This window comes from Apus apus, chromosome 1 (assembly GCF_020740795.1).
Source record: "Apus apus isolate bApuApu2 chromosome 1, bApuApu2.pri.cur, whole genome shotgun sequence".
Taxonomy (NCBI): Eukaryota; Metazoa; Chordata; class Aves; order Apodiformes; family Apodidae; genus Apus; species Apus apus.
Window position 1 is genome coordinate 26,842,139 of NC_067282.1, and position 22,117 is coordinate 26,864,255.

At 46.3% G+C, this 22,117-nt stretch overlaps 1 protein-coding gene across 3 annotated transcripts in view; it reads right to left on the reverse strand.

Moving 5' to 3' along the window:
- Positions 1-9,331, reverse strand: part of LHFPL6 (LHFPL tetraspan subfamily member 6) — a 147,634-nt gene extending 138,303 nt beyond the window's left edge. The window contains exons 1-2 of one of the 3 annotated variants that reach the window (XM_051644200.1): positions 9,122-9,331; positions 6,123-6,693 (exon numbers count right to left, since the gene is read on the reverse strand). In XM_051644200.1, the coding sequence (XP_051500160.1) occupies positions 6,123-6,507 (385 nt within the window). In that variant the 5' untranslated portion in view covers positions 6,508-6,693; positions 9,122-9,331. Of the gene's footprint in view, positions 1-6,122; positions 6,694-6,777; positions 6,868-8,222; positions 8,241-9,121 lie in introns of those variants that run through there. The other 2 variants (XM_051644213.1, XM_051644209.1) reach the window with 2 other exon arrangements.
- Positions 9,332-22,117: the final 12,786 nt, after the last annotated feature.

Genomic DNA, 22,117 nt, shown 5'->3' on the forward strand with positions numbered 1-22,117 from the left:
CCTGTGCTACAGCAGACCTCAGACTAAATAGTCACAGTATTCTCTGCTGACCTTATTATAGCTGAATCTGTGCACTTATGACATGACATGCAATCACTCACTAGCAGCATTTAACAGTGCCATGTTCCTTGTTTATTCTTCCTCTCTTACCTCCAGGTGATGTATTTCATGTGCCCCTCTTTCAATGTCTTTTCATGCCCATGTTGACACTGGATTACTACCTAGCTTGCAGCTTGTACTTGTCTAGGATGAGAATTGCCTTGTCACATGTCTACATGAGCACAGCAAAGAAGCTGAAGCTTTGCACCTGACAAGAGGACAGAGAGAGGAAGATGCAATGAAAAAGCCCTGAGCAACTAACTTGAGGGTGAAGAAGAGTGGTTGGTATCGGACAGAAGCAGATGCCCCTTGCTGGCCTCTCCCCAGAAGTTACCCTTTTGAAAAACAGTTTAGGCTAAAGAGGATGAAGGAACTAAAAGGCACTTTTGCATGGCTTTATGCCCATTGTTTTCTTCAGGTACAAATTTCAGGAGTTAGGAAGAATATGTATAACTGGGGAAAATGGATTAGATAGGCTCGGAAGAAAAAACGTCTGGGATAACCATTTCCTTCCTGCAAGTCTCTTGACCATCTCAGATCTTCCCTGTCCCCAGAAAGGCTCTTCTCAGCTATGTTTTCTTCCTACAGGCAGAAAAGGATCCTGACCTTAGTCTTCCAGGCAGAAAGATGAGCTTCACTTCATCTGTCAGACAAAATAATGGTTACTGTCTGCAGTTCACAGGAGTCTCTAGTCCCTGTTGGCAATGGGAACTACCCTCACCAAAACCCCTAATGACTTTCTCTTAGCCAGTCTCATAACTGAGATTACCTTCACTCTCTCAACCTACGGGTTGCCTTTGACTGTCAGCCATGTTTCTTGAAACAGGACTGTCCCTTAGGTTCAGTGAGTCCACCTCTCCCAAGAGCTCTTCCTTCTTTGTTTGCCCAAGCCCTTTCTTTGAGGGACAGCTTCTCTACACTGTCCCACACTGCTATGACTTTAGTGCTCTTCCCTCCTCTACCACCTACATTTTGGATTGTGATTATCTCACCTGAAAAGTCAAATTCAGCCATTAATATGCTAACAACTTGCAGATCTTCTCTGGATCTCTCTCTTTTGGATCTCCAACCCAAAATCTTGAAGGCTTTCTCTAAGATTTCCTCATAGACAACACAGAGCCACCACCCCACACTCAGTGTTCTCCTCATCTTGATGGAATGCTCCTCATTCTTCTGCCCTCTCCACCCCGTAAACACTTGCCCTGAGCAACCTACAACTGATGAAAACTATTACGGCCACTATTAGCACAGAACACATGATAAAGGATTTTGCAACCATTTTGTGTGGTGATGACAGCTTTTCCAGAAGGTCACTCTTTTTTTCTTCCTGAGACAAAATCAGAAGTTGTTAGTATCTGTGTTCTCTTTTTCTCAAGTAATCAAATGCTCCTTTCATCACCCCTGTACAATTCAAGAGTTCTCCGGATTTTCTAACCACCAATACAAGGACCATAGTTTCAGGAGTTATAGCACTCCCATGAGATACAAAGAAAACAAGACAGAGAAATAAAGAGAGAAAGAGAAAGCACTGCTGAACATTGTACTCCGTCACTGAAGGGAGCAACAAAACTTGTGAACTTACTGGGTGCAATCAAAGAGCAGTCAGTACTAAAGATGGCAGTACAAACCATGTGGCTACCGGGAATCATGGAGAGGCCTCACTTCTCACACGTCACTCAGAATCAAGGCCAAAGTCTCAGGTTCAGGGAGGTGTCTAAGTCAGCAAGTTGTCTCGTGCTCTGTTCCCTTGGACTTATACCCCTCTAAGCCTGGCTTAGCTGGCCTACACAGCCAAAGAGAGTTAGTGCGGATTTCATCTATAATTCCTGTACACTGACTATTTTAATGAAAAACTTCACCTTGCCAGCGTAACACTCTTTAAATTGACCACCCTTGCAATACCTGTGTCTTTTGATCCACCGTCTCCCATAAAACTGCCTAAGCTTTAAGTTCATCATGTTCTTAAAATTATTGCTACGTTCTTAAGGTCGTTGCTCTGCATTCAGAGGGTGAAACTGTTCACCAAATTAGTATGTCATATCTGAGCTCCCTACCTGCAAATTTCTAGTCTCCCCACTTAAGTGGAATTGACTAGTCAAAGCACAATGGAAATAAGATCAATAATTACAGACTCAAATTTGCCATAGATTTGTTAAACTTCACTTCCTGCTATCATGCCCCCAATAGGTATAGTCAAAGATACATCCCTGCAATCTGTTCCAGATACATTATAAACGCCTTAGTCTTCGGAACACTGAAACGAAACCAGCAGGAAACACTGCACTTACTGTTATCAGTGAAGACTGTATCCATCTACGTAACTATGCCCTCAAGAGGTTACAGACAGCATAACTTTCACCTCAGTTGCCAGTTCTTCGAAGCAATCCAACAGAAATGTCTGTGAAGTGTGTGCTGAGACACTACAGCAGCAGTTTGCCAGCTGTGGACTGCAGAGCACTGACAGCCATTGCAGAATTTCTGGCCTTGGGGTGTTGGCTACTTCTTGTCGCCCCTTACCAAATTGCCTTAGAAAAAAGCTAAATATAGCATTGTTTTTCACATAAGCAATTGCTGTAATGGCTACAGAGCTGGCATGTAATCATGCATGGGAAAGGAAGCAGTTCCCATAATTGCACGTGAGAGAAAAAGTCCATGATGCAGTTTTCCTACTAGGAACAGAAACTCAGCATGTACCATCCCAGAGTCATCTTAAAATACATGTACGCTTTGTAGCCAGGATTATCTGAAATAGTAAATATAGACTAAGTACATAAGATTAACCCATACCTAAAGAACCCTTCTGGTTCTGCACGTATCTGCAGTTTCTTGCAGGTTCTGCCATTCAATTTTTTATGAGGAAAGCAGATTTATGGTATAAGCACTCATGAATAATTCACTCCCCAGGTTTGCCACATACAACTTGGGGAAATCCCAGCTGTAAAAATTTGGCACCATTTAGCTAGTGCAAGCTGCACCACTTTTATACAGGTGTTATTCCACTGATCTACTTGGAGTTAGTCTTCTTTTGCCTAGAAGAGTAGGATCAGGCTGTTCGCTTATCACCTCTGGTAAGCAAATCTCTCTGTCGCCTCTTCACTGCAGTAAAAATGCTTCCAGTGTTGGAGTAAGTTAGTTTTAGCAGCCTTAGTTCTTTGGCTCACCACAGCTTCAGGAGCTTGTATATCTCAGTCACTTGTGGGCCTCACATAATACTCCGTTCAGTTCCTCATCTAATCTGTGTTTTAAAATCATACTGAGAAAATTACTTGGATCCTAGACTAACAGAACACCACTAAAGCCATAAACTAGCTACACTGAGCATGTCTTTATGCTGGTTTCTAACTTCCAGAGGAAAAAAAAAGTTAATCCCAACATTTATCCTCCACCACTGGAGCAGGACCCACACCAGGATGGATGTTGGTGCAGATGACTCAGATGAAGAGAAACAGAAAGTGAAACAGCCTGGCCATCTCCATGCTCTGACAGTGGAGGAGGAATAAAGAGTATCACTCAGTGGACTGCTTATTTCCCCAGACTTTTTCTTCTTAAAAAGATAAGAGAAGGATCTTTTCTCTAATTAATAACAATAATAAAAAAATTACATTGTGAGAGTTTTATTTGGTTATATTTCCAAGTGCAGGCCAATTAAAACTATAATCACTATACTGCCACTTAGCCACATTCGAAGCACAGATTGCAGTACTTAACTAAATCTACAACTGTATTACAGAGAACAAAGACATGGCATTTCTGGGTTGTAAATAAAGTGAACAGCTTGTGGCTATCTTGACATAACCTGATAATTATAGTGCCTGAGTTAGACATCTGAATAAATGTAGCCATGTCATTTAAACAATGAAGCTATACTGATTAATAGCAGCTAACGATCTGATTAAGGATGTAAGGACCTGATCTTTACCCTAATACATCCCTTCAGTTCATCCAAATTATTGGCTTTCACCACCTGCCCTTTCCCTTATGTCCCTACAGCTGGGTGTAAGCAGGTTAAGAAATGACAGGTTTTCACTTTGTTCATTTCTTACACACTTCCAGCAGTGCTGAGTGAAATTAGAGACAACCATAAAAACCAGTAGAGAGGAAAATTAGACATGCTGTGTAACTAATTTCTGAACTGTAAGCAAAGTTGTTGGCAATTTTAATTTCACATCATAAGTTCACATTTCTTCGAATTGTCACTGAGGACAAGCACTACCTGCTCACACCCTTCCAGGTGGGATGGGATGCTACCTACCCAGCAGGTACAAGATCCAGGGACAGCCATGGTGTGGTCTGAAGGGACCTCTCACCTCCTCACACAGGACGCACCATCCCACCTGTTAGAAGGGTGCACACCTTCAGCCCACACCAGTGTCATGGGGAAGCAGGGTTCCTCCCAAAGTCCCTAGCTGACTGTCCACTGCTGGAGCTGCCATGTTTGCTGGGGTGGCCTTAAGCAGCCACAAGCATGGTGCGCCCGGCTCCCTGGGCTGGCAGGGGAGCACAGCCTCGAGAAAGGGGCTAAACGCAAATTAAAACCAGATGAGCCAAACCAGCAGTTGGAAAGAGGGGGGTGGTTACAACAAAAGCCTGTGATGGCTGTAAGTGAGAATAGCCAGAGCAGGCAGGCTTGCAGAGTGCCACCGAACTGAAAATGCCCTCCACCCCCCAGCTGCCTGGCTGGAGCTGTATAATGTAGCAGGCTTGAAGAAGCTGCAACTCCAAGCAGAGTTAACTCTCCAGCAGCTGCTGCACTTTCAAATTGTCAGCCAGATTAAACAAAGGAATGCCTGTGAGTTGCAACGCTGAGGGTGAAGCGACAAGGTCGGCTTGCTCTAAAGTTCAGAAGCTACTCCAAAAGCTGGAGGCAGTGCTCCCCATGGCCAGGAGGGAGCTGCACCAACATCACCTGGCTAGAGGCTTGGCATGAGGCCCTTTCCTTGCCTCGGCTGTCCACCCTGACCTGGACAGTAGTGTGGGTTTTGTCTTATTCTTCCTTAGGTCTGCAGACTCAGGATATATCCAGACTACCCTTGTGGGGCAAGTTTCTGTTTGGAGGGGAGAAAGGTGGGGTTCCTGCTGCAGCCCACTCCTCTGGGTGCCTGACTGGGACCAGACACTGCAGGGCACCTGAAATGCTGGTGCCTACACTGCCCTGGCACCCAAAGCTCAGGCAAACACGTTCCCTGACAGAGCGAGCGCACGGGCGGTGGAACACTTGTTCCAGGCGAAAGTGAGTGCCACTGAGTCGCATGTCACAGATGACAAGAGAGTGATGATTTACTGGGAAGACTGCTCTATAAAAAACACACTCAAGGATCCTGTTTATTGTCTCATACCCTTCAAATACTCCACGGTTACAAACGCTCCATGCAATTACAAGCTAAAAAAAGGAGAGAAGGTAATTCTCCCACATGCTGTCTAGCCCATAAACTGAACAAATCCATGGCCCATCAGCAGGCAGCACTGGTCAGACAGCCCAGTGGGGCTCCTCCTGAGAGATGGTGGGCCACCTCTGACCAGCATAAACAATCCCTACTTCAAACCTGGGCCACAGACTTTTTGCCAGATTCACACAGATGCAGAGGTGGAGGGAGCTGTGCCAGTGATGGGGGTAGGAAGGAGAAAGAAGAGAGGTTGTTCCCAATTAATACAGTCTTTCCTCTGCAAAACCATGATGCTCTGCAGCTCTCAGGCTTCTCCAAATACCTCCATCCTAGCTGAGCTCTGCTGGAAACAACAGCCCACAAAACCACTGCAAAGATGCTGGTCCACAGAAGTCAACTTTCCATGCAGCTCTCAAAGGCTGCACAATGACTGAGCAGAGACTAAGCACAAGAGAGTGACCACAGGCAGCTGCATCTTCGGGCAACATTCAGTCCTCAACTGTTGAGGAAGCCAAGTGGTCTCCCTCACTAGCAAAACCTTTGACTCACCCCCTCTTGTTTCCAAAGCACCAGGGGTGTCTCCACACATGTAAACTCACAACCTGGGTGTTTCCGTCCCCTTCCCACATCAGCACTTACCCCCCAGGAACTGGATGCCTCCTGCCACCCTGCCCACGGTCCTGGAGATGAGCTCGGACACGCAGCAGCCCATGAGTGCTGTCAGGGCCACCAAGAGGAGCAGCCCACAGCCCAGGCCCGTCACCACTGTGCAGATCCTCCACTCAGCACTTGGGATGGCCTGGAAGGAGGCATAGCGGCCACACTGCTCCACCATCACTGTTGTCTGGCGGCTCTCATCGCGCACCGGGTAGGAACACCTCCGAAAAGTGCCAAAGGAAACAGACTTCTCCAGCTGAGAACCCAAGAGCCAGTAGGGCATGAAGAAGCCCACGCAGGAGGCGGCAGCACAGAGGAAGGAGAGAAAGGCCCAGACCACACCAGCGCAGGTGAGGCTGGAGGCCATTTTTGTATCTGCTCCAAGACTCCTCACGGTGGTGAGACAGAAAGGCAGCTGTGTGTTTTAGGGGATTTTGTGAATAATCCGGAGTCTCTCAGCCTCGACAAATCCTCGCACTGGGAGAAGGGCAGATCCTAATGCAGATGCTAACAGCCAGGGGGATGTTTCCTCCCATCATGAAGACAAAGGTCCCTAATTAAATAAAAACACACACCCAAAAAAGGAGAAAAACACAAGTTCAGTAATACTGACATTAAAAAAAAAAAAAAAGTTTACCTGCCAGAGTGTTTTTCCTTCCTACAGGACATTTCACCGAGACATCTCACTTTTCTGTCCACCCTAGCAAGGAGCCGCTGGAACTGCTGTCAGCGGTACCGGCTGCCGGGGACGGCGGCGGGAGGCGGCCCGGCCGGCACAGCCTGCTGTGCGCATCCAGGAACCCTCTGCAGCCACCTTCAGGGGCTCCCTGTGTACTTTCCTCGTCACTTTTCTCCACCGTATGTCTTGATCTATCCCCATAGGGTTAGAGAAAAAAAGTGAGATCTCGTTTATCCTTAGCTAGTCGAGCTTTTGTCCTGCAACATCTGGGGAATGTACCTCACATTATACATGGCCCCTCAGCTTCAAGTGCAAAACGGCTCACAGTGCCTAAGGCTTTTCAAGACCCCTCTGGCAGAGGTAAGCCTCATTAACACACCCCCCAGAGAAGAGTTATGAGGTGACTTTTTTTTCCCAGCACTGCCTTAAGCTGTTGGCATCCCTGTGCTAAAGCAGCCCTTTATCACTTGATGTCCAGAAGTGCCAGGAACCCCAACTCCAAGTGGACTCCTGGTAGGTGAAGACTTAGCCACATCATTTGGATTCACCCCCAAGCAACTGCAAGCAGCACATAATTAAAACACAGGGGTCTCTTAATTCCTTAATTCTTAATTCCTGCTCACACTCAGCTAAGCTGCTTCTCCTCTTTGCCTCTTCCCAGCTCAAACCCAGGAGTCTTAACCCCTCTGCACCCTTCTTAGACAACTCCCAGCCTCTAAGCTCAGTACCAGCGTGACCAAGTACTTTCAACTGTCATAGAAACCTACACACTTGCTTCCCAGAGGTTGGGGGTATATTTCTTGTTATATCCATGCAGGATCATTACTCCAACTGCATTTGCAAACTTATGATCATTTGTCACAGTTGCTGCCAAATTAATTCTGATAGCTATTTACAGGGACTTTTTTTTTTTCTTTCCTAAGCATGATTAGACACCAATCAGTGAATTCAATTCATGTACAGGCAATAAAATTAAGACTACTTCAATACAAGGAGAGAATGTAGAGAAAGAGTCTGTAAGTGAAATTAAGCATGTGCGCTACTCAAAAGTTTTGTTTACTTTTAAAACACTCAGAAAAAGAAGTGTCTTCCATAATGTTAAAAAGGCCTATACTGCTTTTCAAGAAGTATATACGTATCTACTACCCACAGAAATGCTTTTCAACCTGCAAAACACCAAACCTCTGGGGACAAAAACTGACAGAGGGGCATAGGGTGCCTCTATCCTTCCAGAGGTATCTTCTGGGTAAGGATCTGCCTGTGCCTTGGCGTGGCACAAAACGTCTAAGGCAAAGTGGGTCACGGCACTTGGGGAAGATCATTCCCTGAATGGGGGGAGGAGGTACGGCTGGAAATGGGGGGACAACATGGAGGCTTCCAGGGGCAGGACCCTGCAAACCCACCGGCTCCGGCGGGGCAGCAGCTTTGCCCCCCACCAATCCCGGAGGCTGTCAGCCCACAGCCGGGGTGCTCTCCGGAGCGGCGGAATCGCCCTCCGGCCCCGAAACCGCGCTCCCTTCCCTCCGGGGATTGGAGGGGGCGGCGGAGAGATCCGGCTCCCACCGAGGGAAGGCGGTGGCCGGGAACCAGCCAGCCGGGGTGATGAGAGGGGAAAGCTGCGGGACGAGGAGGCGCCGCGCCCGCGGGCAGGGTGCTGCGGGGACGGGGAGGGGCGGGCTGGGGTGCAGGGGGTCTGGGAGCGGAAGGGGCTGAAAGGACGGGGGCCTGGCAGGAGCAGGCGGTTCGCGGGAGAAAGAGCGATGCAGAAGAGGAAGGGCTGGAAAGGCAGAGGAGTCGGGAGGGCAGGTGATGCGGGGGGACAGGAGGACGGGGAGAGGGGTCGTCTGGAGGAGCGGAAAGAGAGAACGGTCCGGGGTGGCAGGGAGATCCGGGAAGGACGGGGGCCCGGGAGGGGTAGGATGCGGGAAGGCAAGGAGATGGGAGGGCTGGGGATCCAGGAGGGGAAAGGGAGAACGGGCAAGGGATGCGGCCGGGAAGAGTGAGGGAGCGGTCGGTGAAGGGGACCCGGGAGAGGAAGAGGGTCCTGGGGGCGGCAGGGGATGTGGCCGTGCAGGGTGGGGAAGCAGGTTCTGAGGGCTCGGGGATCCGGAGTCTTGCGGCGGACGCAGCGTATAGAGAGTACGGGAGGGCAGAGGTCCGGAAGAGTAGGGGGGTACCGGGGGTTTGGGAGGGGCAGGGGATGCAGCCGCACAGGGAGTGCGAGAGGGCCGGGGTCTGGGAGGAGCAGGGGTCCCAGGGGTGCCGAGATGGGGCCGTGCAGGGGAGGCGAAAGGCTACTTACTGAGACGCCGGGCGCGGGGGCTGCCCGCCGCGGCTGCCGGGAGCACATGGGGGCTGGCTGGAGGGCGAGTGGCGACCGCCCTAAGCGACTCTCCCCGCGGTCCCGGCGCGGAGGCGACGCGGGCGCTCCGAGACGGGCGGGACTGGGACCGAGACCCTCCCCAGCCCAGCCCGTCCTTCCTTCCCTTCCTCCGCACGTTCCTCTCTCCCTGATTTGATTCCTCGGGAAGGCAAGGCACTCTGCCGCCTCTCCTCCCCCTTCCTCCGCCACCGCCTCCCCGGGCGGGACCCGCCGCCGACGGCGCAGTTGCGGTGCTGCTGCCGAGCCCGGGGGCGAGAGCCTGGAGAGCGGCGAGGAGAGGGCGGGGGGTTGGAGAGGCACCTCCCCGAGCTCTCCCGGGGCAGGGCGAGAGGTCGCGTCTCCCCGGGGCCAGAGAGGGGGGTCCCGGCTCCCCGAGCCCGGCCGGAGCCGGAGCCGGGTCGGTGCGGGGGAGGCGAGGAGCGCTGCGGCGGCGCTGGGCTCCGCTACGCCGGCCGCGGCTCCGCGGTTGCTTGGCGGGGTGCGTGGGGCGGCGAAGCCGTGGACGGAGGGGAGGAAAGGGCAGGACAGGAGGGAAAAGCCGGCGAGGAAGCAGTGTTAGAGGGAAAGGGGGAAGGCTGCAGCTCTTACATGGGAAAATCGGGGCTAATCGCTTGATGATGTGCATGTGAGAAGAGTGTGTGCGTGTCTGCGTGCGAGCTGCTGATCCAGCATTTTGATCGCAACAGTTTGGGAGCTTGTCTACAGAGTGAGTAAATGTGACCAGAGTACCAAGCAGCTCATCCCGACTGGGTTAGGTCAAGCGGAGACAGAGGAGCTCCAGCCCTTTCCCAGGGTGTCTTAAGTGGGAAAGTTTTGAGGTGGGGTTGCCTTTGGGGGGTGAGGAGGGATGGTGCACACAGAGCCTCTGGGAGAGAGATTTCCTCTTCTGCTTTTTCCTCTTTGCCTTGCAGGTTGAATAAATTCCATCAGACAGAAGACAATTTTATACCAGGTTTAAATTATGTCAGCACCAGACATGCAAAATCTCGTTGGTAATGTTTCTTTTACAGTCCTGGAACATGGCATGTGATTTAAGTACCAATCATTAATATTATTAACGCTAAATGGAAGTGAAGTTTATTGCACTCAGTGGGTGTTTACGCCCTTTAATAGTAACAACAGTCATGTTCAGGACTAAATTACAAAGCCACTTTATTTGATTTATTTTTTGTTTTAAATAAGACTTTCAATTTTTTCCCTATAATGCATAGTCTTAAAATCAGAACACTACTGAAAATGTTTATTTTCTCAAGGGATAAAAAATGGATTGGAAACTCTCTAGCAAGATTGAGTTTTCCATCCTAACATTTCAAGTGTATTCTTTAAGGGAAAGTGCTTCATACAAGAGAAGTAGGTTAAATACAGGCTGAGGGCTAGAACATATACAAGAATGTGCTTTATGAGGAAGACAATGAAGGCATACCCCCAAAACAGTCATGGCTCCCTGACTACCTCTAGGGTACATCCACCTGGTATACATCTATACTAGCAAATAACATGGATCAGTCCGATCCAATCAGTGCTGAGGACCTGAACAACGTTCACACATTTCCTTTTTTTTTTTTTGGTTGTTTCTCTTTCAGATTCACTCCAGCCCAGTTCTGTGGCCTGAGGGCCTTGAGCACTCAGCATGTATCAGATATGCTTCTGGTGCCTGTCTTCTGCTTTAGTGCCACCTGCATCCACTTTGTGTACACACCACTGCTGGCTGCTGGGTAAACCAAAATGTGGTGAGGATGATCTGGAGATCCACTCCAAAAGAGTGCCCTTGATCCACACCAAAAGATGAATGTGGATGAGCCCACAGGGTGGCTGAGAGAAAGGGAGCTGGTGTGACTTTCCCAAGGCTGAGAGCTGGAGCCTGCTCTGCAACATGCTGTTCTAGCACCCTCTCCTCAAATCAGCTTTCTGCTGGTACCAAGCCTCCAGCCCCAAGAGTTCACCTGGTCTCAGTGCTCCATTTCTGCAAGCAGCTATGCACTTCTTGATGAGTGTAGACAGTCTTCATTTACCACTCTCATGCCTTCACTTGTCTTAGTCAGGTAAATTCTGCTCTTCATTTTTCCAACACCTGAAATGACAGGGATACTAAGCTAACATTGTGATATTTGAACTGCACTCTTGAGAAGAATTGAGTATTGTTCTTAAATCTGTAATTGTCTGAAGACCTGGTCTTACATTCTTTCATTAGACAAAAGCCTCAGTTATAAGGAGACTCTGATAAATGTGTCTAAATTGGGCATGTGTTGAAGATTAGACATGGACAGAAATTGCTTGGCATTCAAATTAATGTGGAAAGACTTCTGTTTCACACATGTAAAAGTTTCTCAGCAAAAACTGGCTTTGTAAAGCTAGCAAGAAGCAAACAAGGATGCATTTATTCATGCCATATATCTCTTCCATGGTATATTCCGAGGTCCCCAAGTCAGTGTTTGCTTTGCTAATGGTATCTCTACAGCAGTTCATTTATTTCCCTTATATGGCCTTTACATTCACTCCCTGAACTGCTGCCATTCTGCATTCCCTCATGGAAACTGTACACTGAATTCTGCATCTCTCCTGAAGCATCTTATCTTGCCAACTGTCTCTGAATGCCCCCATAAGCTGGCTGAATGGCTTAGTCACTTGTAGGAAAATAGCTTTTATTTCACAAGCCATTTTCTGTCAGAGAAGGAGTTTTGTTTTGATTAGAAACAAATTAAACACATTGTGTGTATAAGTTAACATCCAAATTCTTATTCCATTTTTTCCCTAATGTTTACAACCCAACATGCTTCAACTGTATCAACATTTGCTGCCCCTTTCAGGGTACACTGTGCTTAGAAGCATTTTTACTGGGAAAGTTAGCCAAAATATTTCAGTCCACATCTAGCCTGTCTGAAAGAAAAAAGGAGTTATTACATGGTGCTTCAGGATCTGCAGTCTCTCTTATAACCACAAAAGCAGAGAGAGCTCCTCAGAGCAGAGTGATTACAAAAGTCCTGGTCCCCAGGGTCTTGTCTATACTGAAATAGCAGCTGGTTTTAAAATTGGTTCTTGTGTTTTGAAATTTCAGAGAATTCACTCTTGAGAAAGCTTCAGATTTGATTGAGGGAACCTGAGTTGCAGATTCCCCAGTGCTGGAACCACTGGAAGTCAGACTGGATCAAACACCCACAAATAACCTGTCAGAAAACTACCCTAGCAAGGAGATGGGGAAATATGCCTATAGATTTTACTATTTCTCTTCTCCCCAATCCATTGACAAAGCTGCTGTTAGAGATGGGGCCCTACAGATTTAATGGAGCTAATCAGCAAAGCAGAATAAAGAGAAAATCCTGTCACGGGACCTTAATCAATCCTGGCTAATAGACACATCACAGGCTCAGCCACAGACTCTTTCATTACAGCATATCCTGTAAGACAGTCCCCTGTCATATAAAATGCCATAGGAGAGTATATGTTTCCAAACCTCAAAGAAAATGAACTGGCTAGCAAATGTCCATCTCATTCTTCAGTCTTTGACAAGAAAAAGAAACATGATGGTTTTTATCTTGCATGCCACTGTCTAGTTTTCTCTTGTGTGGTCTGCAGGAGAGTGATCATGTCGACATGGTTCTGAGCATCTTACAAAACTGGATGTTCAGGTCATGTCTGTACTTGATTTTAAATAAAAAAGAAAGGTGTACCCACAACAATAGACTTGAGGCTATGTACTGGGAACAACAGAAAATCAAACCAATTATTCAAATAGTCATTAAAAACCAAACAGACAGGTACTGTAAGGGAAATCATCTGATAATTAATACATTTGCTGAACATATGGTCAATCTACAGCAGACAGGAGCAACTAAACCAGCAGAAAAAAAGAGAATTCCAAGTCTGACACCTGCAAATTTCTCAGAGGAAGGTAAGAAAACAAGTTCAAGTCACTAGATCCTAATATATCTACATGGTGCCTCTGCCAAGTCAAATGCATTTTTTTACTGTAGGAGGAACTATACTCCTGAGATTTTTGACTGTCACATCTGAACTTGAATCCTGACCTAAAAACTTAGCTCTAAACAGAACAATCTCTCTCCAGTCCCATTCCAATACTGTATTATGATTAATATTTATGGTGGTTCTCCTGGTGGTAAATTTTACAAATCCTATTGCTCACAGTTCATGAACAGATCTCAACACACTTCTGAAGGACAGTTGTCTCTACTAGATATAAAGCTGTTGCTGCTAACATCAGTCTTTTAATCTCTGGACACATACAAAGTACATGACAATGAAAAATAAGAGAAGCATCCTTTATTATTTACCATAAACCCTCCCTGTGTTGTTTCATCTTTATAACATTATTACTTACCATCTATTCTATAAAATCCACCAGGTGGTCTGTGTTTTGCAAGGCTCTAAAATAGCAGCTACAACAAATCAAGCTACTGATAATCTCTTTTGTGTCCTGTTGCTGACAAGCCTGGTGGCTGTGGGAGAGGCCAGAGAGGTTTATTCTGCACCAGTCCTGTGGCTGAAGGGAGGAATATCTGCTCTGCCCTCACAAGCCCTGCCAAGGTGACAGAGTTCAGGTATGACAGGTCCCAGACCCATTGTCCTCCTTCGACAGGGAGTTGATTTAGTCCTGCAGAAACTCAGGAAAAATACGTGGATTATTTCATTGCTAAATTTCCAAGCAGACTTAAAAAATTAAAGAGCAACTGGATGATGAGTGGGTAATTTCCCTGTAAGAAATGCTCATCTACTGACAGCCTGTTTTCTGTGCATACAGACCCAATACAAATAATTTAATCGTGGCATCATATTTACCAGGGGAACATCTGTCTATATTCCCTGGATGCTGTTAAAATGTACAAAGAGCAGGTCTTGCCACCGTGTTCTCTTGCACTTTGTGGTGTGCACGTTCGATGAAATAAGATTGGTCAACGTCACATGCAACAACTTTTTTTTTTTTTTTTTTTTTTTTTTCCTACTTTAAAGCCTCATTTAGGGGTGGGCTTTTAGGTGGGCTTTTAGCTGAAAGCCACAGTTTGGAAGCAGGGCCAGAAGCGTGCGGGTGCCCAGGTCAGGGCAGCGGCGCCGCGGGGCAGGGCAGGGGCGGGCGCCGGAGCGGAGCTCTGCGCTGCTCCACAGTGACACTCGCTGGGAAGGGAAGGCAGGCTGGGCCCGGCGGGAGGCTCCGCACATCCCGGGGCTCCAGGGGACGGCACGACTCCAGTCCTTGCTTCTCTGATGAGTGTTTGATGCGGGCTAGAGATGGAGAGAGGTGTGTGATGAGGGCTGCAGATTGGGAAAGGGTGTGTGCGGGAAAAGTGGGGGCTGAGAGCAGAGCTTGTTCCCATTCTCTGTAAAATTTGTGTGATTCTTGATCACTGTCTTGAGATCCATGAGGCCCATTTGCAGAACATGCAATGGTGACTTTAGTGGCACTTTGCATAAACTGTGTGCATCTGTGTGGATGGGACACCAGGCAGGATCCTGTTCCTTCCCCCAGCCTTTTGGCGAAGAACTGGAGCTGAGCTGCCTCTCCCCCTGAGCTCTGGCAATCATTTGCATCTAGGTCACCATATTAGATCACATTCCCAAGGATGAGGCTAATGATTTCTGGGGTTTTTAGAAAGGAAAGCTGAAAATCCCCTTGTTGGGGACAAATGCCAATTCATTTTACAAGTGGAAGCTCATTTCCTCCCCATCGTACCTTGAGGTTCTTGGGCACTCTGTGAAGCTGCAGCCTCTGAAATCTCACATGGCTTCATTCATGGAGAAAATGTAACACCACCTCTGTGAGCTGAAACCCAAACTATCCTCACTGTGTGGTGTACCACCTTCCAAAACACAGGGGATGTTCTCAGCAGATCCAAGCTCATTTTTTGCAAACGTCTCTAAAAGGCTTTTCAATAGAAAACCCAGTACATATATAGCCTACCTGAAAGTAATATACATATATACCCATATCTCCACAAGGAGTACCTGACAGGCAGGCTGGACTGTAGAGCCCAGGCTACATTTCCTGTCTACATTAATCTTTGGTCCATGTTACCCTTCCAAATGAAAGTTGTTATTCCTATGTCATTCAAATGCAGCATTTCCTGTTGCCATCAAAAGCTGCATGCTCTGGAAAGAGCTCTTAGCTGCATGTAAAAGGGTTCTCTCTATATTTCATTGTAGCAAAATAACTAGTCATAGATTTCTTCACTATGAGGGTGGTAAGACACTGGAACAGGTTGCCCAGGGAAGCTGTTGATGCCCCCCCCGGAAGTGTTCAAGGCCAGGTTGGATGGGGCTTTGAGCAACTTGGTCTAGTGGGAGGCATCCCTGCCCATGCAAGGAGGTTGGAACTAGATGATCTTTAAGGTCCCTTCCAACCCAAACCATTGTATGATTCTGTGATTTGCTTCTTCAATATAACTACATATTTCAATATTCATTTTCCCAATGAAAAAGCTAATTAGTAAGGTCGTTACAGTTGCCACTTATAAAGGGGAAGGTAGTAATTCCATTAATGTGCTCAGAGGAATTTAATTTATATTACCTCTTAACCTTTAGAAGGATATTATAATTTCAATAATTAATTGCTTGTTGCCATTTAATTTGCAGTTTACCATTTTCAAGGGAAATTACCCATTAAACTGAGGACTCTTCTAAAAAAAATAAAAAAACTTTCATTCAAATATAGACCACAAGCTGTCCTTAGAGAAGCTAGATATTTGGTAAGCTAGTTTCATGTTTGAGAAGAGAGGACTCTGGTAACTCAGTATATTACAGAACTGCCTATCACTTAGGCCTTTAACCATCTGAGAAAAATGAGGCAGAATGGGGCTGAGACAGTGATGAGGGGGGGAATTCATTCTTATTCTCAAAATTCAGGAAGGCAATGCGTTCTTCCTCTCTGATTGATGCAGTGAGAGTTTTCTTTCCTCTTTCTTCGCAACCATCTTGTTTCTTCAGCTGAAGCTAATTTAATTTTTTAAAAATATTTAAAATATTGTGGATTGAGAGCTGGCTGTGTGGCAGAACTCAGAGAGTTGTGATCAATGGAGCAGAGTTGAGTTGGAGGTCTGTAGCCAGCAGTATTCCCTGGGGGTCAGTACTTGGTCTGGTCTTCTTCAACATATTCATCAGTGACCTGGATGTCATCACAACAGAAGTGAAAGCAAAGAACGTTACTGGGAGAAGTCAGCATCGATTCACCAAAGGGAAATCAGGCTTGACCTGTCTTATTGCATTCTACAATGGCTTCACTGTCTGCCTAGATGAAGGGAGAGCAGCAGATGTTATTTACCTTGACTTCAGCAAGGCTTTTGACACTGTCTCCCATGATATCCTCATTAGGAAACTCAGGAAGTGTGGGCTAGATGAGTGGACAGTAAAGTGGATTGAGAGCTGGCTATGTGACAGATCTCAGAGGGCTGTGATCAGTGGAGCCGGATAGAGTTGGAGGCCTGCAACCAGTGGTGTCCTCCAGGGATCAGTACTCGGTCCGGTCCTGTCAACATGTTCATCAATGATCTGGATGAGAGGACAGAGTTTATCCTCAGCATGTTTGCTGATGATACCAAACTGGGAGGGGTGGCTGACACTCCAAGGGCTGTGCTGCCATCCAGTGTGACCTGAACAGGCTGGAGAGCTGGGCAGAGAAGAGCCTAATAAGGTTCGACAAGGGCAAGTGTAGAGTCCTGCACCTGGGGAGGAAGAACCCCAAGCACCAATATAGGTTAGGAGTGAACCTGCTGGAAAGCAGTTCTGAGAAGAATCTGGTAGTCCTGGTAGACAGTAAATTATCCATGAGCCAGTGATGTGCCCTTGTGGCCAAGAAAGCCAGTGGGATCCTGGGGTGCATAAGGAAGAGTATGGCCAGTAGGTTGAGAGAGGTCATTCTCCCTTTCTACTCTGCCCTAGTGAGGTCACAGCTCGAATACTGTGTCCAGTTCTGGGCTCCCCAGTTCAAGATGGGGAACTACTAGAGAGAGTCCAGTGAAGGGCAACAAAGATGACTGGGGGACTGGAGCATCCCCCTTATCAGGAAAGGCTGAGAGAGATTGGACTCTGTAGCCTGGAGAGAGAAGGTTGAGGGGATAACTTATTACTGCCTGTAAATATCTAAAGGGTGGGTGCAAGGAGGATGGAGCCAGACTCTTTTCAGTAGTTCCCAGTGACAGGATGAGGGGCAACAGGCACAAGATGGAACACAGTGATTTCCATTAAAATATGAGGAAAAACTTCTTTACTATGAGGGTGACAAAGCCCTGGAATAGGCTGCCCAGGGAGGTTGTGGAGTCCTCTTCTCTGGAGATATTCAAGACCCACCTGGATGCAGTCCTGAGTAACGTGCTCTAGGGGATCCTGCTTTAGCAGGGGAGTTGGACTAGATGATCTCTAGAGGTGCCTTCCAACTCTGACAATTCTGTGATTCTGTGATTACACTGCAGTACCCATCCATGAGTGCTTCCATTCACTTCAGTGACTGAAAAAAAAGATAGGAATTTTGGCTCAGTCTTGTAAAAGACAAAAACTCTGGCCACGAATCACCAAGCCCTTACACACATCTTCAAGCCATTGCCTGACACTTTTGAGAATGGAGCTTAGCACTTGGGTTCCTGCTTACACTCAAGTCTCTATTAAAACAACTATTCATCTCAGTGAATAAAACACAAGCCAATATCCCTGTGGTGGTGTGCTGGCATAATATCCTCACTACTGACAACAGAAAATGTGTCCAGATCTCATCATGCTAAAAGAAAACTGGATTAATATTGGTATCTCAGAAGATGAGTAATGCGTCCCAAGTAGGCATATCTCTGATAGAGTGAAAAATACACCTCTGAGAGATGGATTTGTATGGGAAGATAGAGAAGTGACAAAATGAATAAAGAAAGGAGGCACAGGAGAAGAGGAAACAGAAGGAGCAGGTGTGAACTAGACTGCACCATTGATTTATGAATGAAAATCTAATCCGATTCATGTGCAAAAATTAAATTAGCCCTTGGGCAGTTCTACCTTTGCAACTGACAAGCCCATGATGCATCACCCAAAGCAATATGTGTCTGGATGATATATCATATACCTACAGGCACCAAATGGATAATTTTACTGAAAAATTAAGACATTTTATTTATTTAATTGTAAAATCAAACATCCTGGTTTTTTTACCCCCTTCCCCATAGCTGTAAGAAGAGTCTGGACTTACACCAGCATTCAAACACAGTATTTAATTTCTGCAGCACTGGAGCTGGGGGTCTTGGTATTATTTGCAGAGAAGTCAAAAGCCACAAGCAGAGCAATAGGGGTAAAAAAAGTTAAGTGTCTAGTCAATGGTCCATCATACAAATTTTCTATGCAGCCAGTGGAGAGGGCTAGGTAGAAAACATTGCCTTCTGCAAGTGCCTTTCTTTCATTCCTCTAATAGGATTGTTAGCTGTGGAGTTCACCTCTGACTTTTAGATGGTAGAAGACTGGTGAGATGTATCCCACCATATGTACTTAATTTTGTCTTCAAGTCTTCAGGTATCTAAGTTGAAGAGAGTGGGAAGAGATTCAGGCTCAGTACTCAGAGCTCCCTATATCAGCAGTGGATCAGCAATCACACCATTAGTAAAGCAGCAAAATAGTCTGCTTTTTGACACCTGAAAGGAAAGCCTAGTTCCATGCCAACACGGGCATTTCTTGCCATAACCTATCCATAGTGGGGCACAAATATTGATTGAAGTCAGTCTGCGGATTTCTGCCAGTTAGCTCTGTAATCTGCAATCTGGTTAAGGTACCTGATCCTTCTCTTTGAGGTGTTACTGTGCCTGTATTGTTAGGGTTCTGGACTTTATCACATAAAAGGCCATGTATGAGACAGAAGTAGAAAGAAGTCATGAGCCATTCCAATTAATATTGAAATATCCTTTCAAAACCTCCAGACTGGCAGTTCATTCAGCGTGACATTTGTATCTTGAAAGGCATGGGCTCTGCATTCACAACAATGTTTTAAGATGTCATTGTTTCAGAGACGTTGGCAGTGATGGGTGATGTATAAACAGACTGATGATATTCTGAAGGGAGCTCTACCTGCATGGACAAGAAAGTCCTTGCTAGTTTCCAACCAAAAGGAAGCTTGGGGCCTATTCTGGAGAAACTTGATAGTCTCTTGTAATTAATACTGTAATTGGAGGTTGCTGGAAATGCTCCTTGAGTTCCTGCCAGGGAATGTGAGTGCTTCACAAAGCTGTTGATGCTGTGCAGTACAACAGCTGAACCAACCTACTCAGCTGCAGTAGATGCTGACACAGAACTCCAGTGTTGGCAAAACCTTCATCCGAGCCGCAAAATGCACAACTCATTTTCCTTCCAATGTAATCACAGAGTGACATCAGTACTATCCAGCCATCTGAGAGCTGCACCACCCAGGGTGACAAGGCTGAGCTGTCTTCCCTCTGCTTTTCAAAGCAGGCAGCCCACCAGCACAGTGCTGCTTCCTGCTGTCCTGCAGACACCCAGCGGGGCCCAGTACAGACCAAGTAAGTACCAATCTGTCTGTTCTTGGCAGAGCTGTCCAGATGCATTTCAGCCTCAGTATTTGAGGTTGCAAAAGGTGCACACTCATATGAACAAGAGATGCTGAAGCTTAGAAACAAATTTTCTTCCTACCGCCTTTGCCATCCAACAGGGATATAATTATATGCTTCCACTGCATCAGTCATGGGGGCCCCAGCCCTGTCTTAACACCATGAAGGCAGAAGTGACCACCAGAAAGGAATGGCAGATAATTTTAGCAAGAAACTGCAGGCTTAAACGTATTTCTTCTGGAGGTGAGCAGATCTTTGCAGAGAATTTGTTTGCAACTCATCTGCAGTGACTGCAACCAGTGTCAGCTGTTAAAGAATAAGTTATTTTTATCCACTGCAGCTCTCCAGCATCTCTGAGGGTGTTGGCATATTGCCAGGGCTTTGGAAAGGCTGCATGAGCTGACACACAAAGATGAATGGTTGAGGCAAGCCTGGAGGACACTTCTGAGTCAGCTTTACAGAGGGAATCAAATCCAAATATACCAGGTAGCTCCACATTGGAGTTGCTGAGAAATTTTTGCTTCCTTCCTGACAGATGACAGAGAGTGTGATTTATCCTGCCCCTCCTGTGCCAACACGAACACTTATGCAGAATTTGCCCAGTTATAAAGGTGAGAAATCTATCATCTTATGCCACTACACCTCAAGAAACAGCTACCAGATTAAGTATAGCAATTATGAACTCCAAGGACTGTACCTTGAATAGTGACTATGGTAAGGAAATTGGCAGGAGCTAAGAGAAGCCAGTCATACTCCTCAGTCCACACAGCAGAAGTGTGTCAGGGGGTAGATGCAAAAAAGGCAAAAGTTATACAACAAAATAATCTTTCAAGTTTGCAGCAGTTATGGTCTGTGATCAAACTTGTGTTGCTGCTGTACTCACTCAAAAGGATATTTTTTTTCCCTAATGCCATAATTTCCATTATTTATTAGAGCTACCTGTGGCATCTCATGATCCATGTCATCATGATCATAGAATTGTAGAATCATAGAATGGTTTGGGTTGGGAAGGACCTTAAAGATGATCTATTTCCAAACCCCCTACATGGGCAGGGACATCTCTCACTAGACCATGTTGCTCAAAATCCCATGCAACCTGGCCTTGAACACTTCCAGGGAGGGGGCATCCACAACTTCCTTGGGCAACCTGTTCCAGTGTCTTAAACCCTCACACTAAAGAATTTCTTCCTAACATCTAACCAAAAGATATGATACCATTGATGGCTTTGTCTTGATCTGCTTATGAGAAGGCACTGCCCAGTAATTTAGGTCTCATTCTCTAGATTTTCTCTTCTGGAAACACACCTTAGCTGAGATTACAACATAGTGAAGGGTACCATTTATTTGCCTGATGGTGCATAACTGTATTTTTAGTTCAGGTTTTTTTGTTACCTTTAGTTTATCTGTAAAACAGGACACATTCCAGAGACTTCTTGCCAGCAGGACATAGGCAGTCATTGCTTGAAGAGAAAGGATAGCAAGTGTGGCACATACTATTAGTGTTTAATCATGTGTTACTCATGTCCTGCTTCTACTTCTTTTTACTTTTTTCTTTTTCAAAAATATTCCCCTTCATTGCTACATTGTTGCTATGATTTTAGCAATAATCTCCTAGACTACAGATCCCATCAGCATACCAACAGGCATATACAAAGGCAGAGAAGCTTTACACCTCAGCCACTGAGACACAGTGTCCCTGTGATGAAGCTAGTCAGCCAGAAGTCAATATCAGTTCTCCTGTCTCCCCCATCTAAGCCAGCTGTTTCTTTTCTGAAAGAAAGGTGAAATGTGTGTCCACACTGAATGAGTGGCAGTGCCATGACTAACACTATTGAGTTTGCCAGAGTTGTGGCCATGTAGTTTAGATTACCATTTCTTCAGAGGAGTCCTGTATTCTATAGAGTTCTAGAGGCAAATACATTTAGACCAAATCCTATTAGCTTTGCTGACACAAGACTTCCCTTGCAATCACTGGTTAGGTTTTTTTAGCAGGAGATGAACAGGAAGATTTCATGGGTTTGGTATGCATTAAAGTGCATACTGTACTGCCAGTGTTGTCTTTTCAGTGAGTTATAACAAACAGGAGTTTTACAGCTCCTCAACCAGGCAGCTGATTCAGCACCACATATATTACAGCCACTGCTGCAGACTGTGAGGCATGACAATAAATCCTCAAGTGAGCTAGCACCAGCTAACCGAAAACTTCAGAACTCTGCAATCTTCTGGAGCTTCAAGGGTCACAGCCAGGTTTCACTACATGACTACAGGTTGCTGTCATGGTGACCTTTGGCCAAATCACTCATGGAGCTTTTGAAAAATTGTTAGCTCAAAGAATGGGGCTGGTTTGGTGTGCTGAAAAGTATCTACAGTATTAACCTCT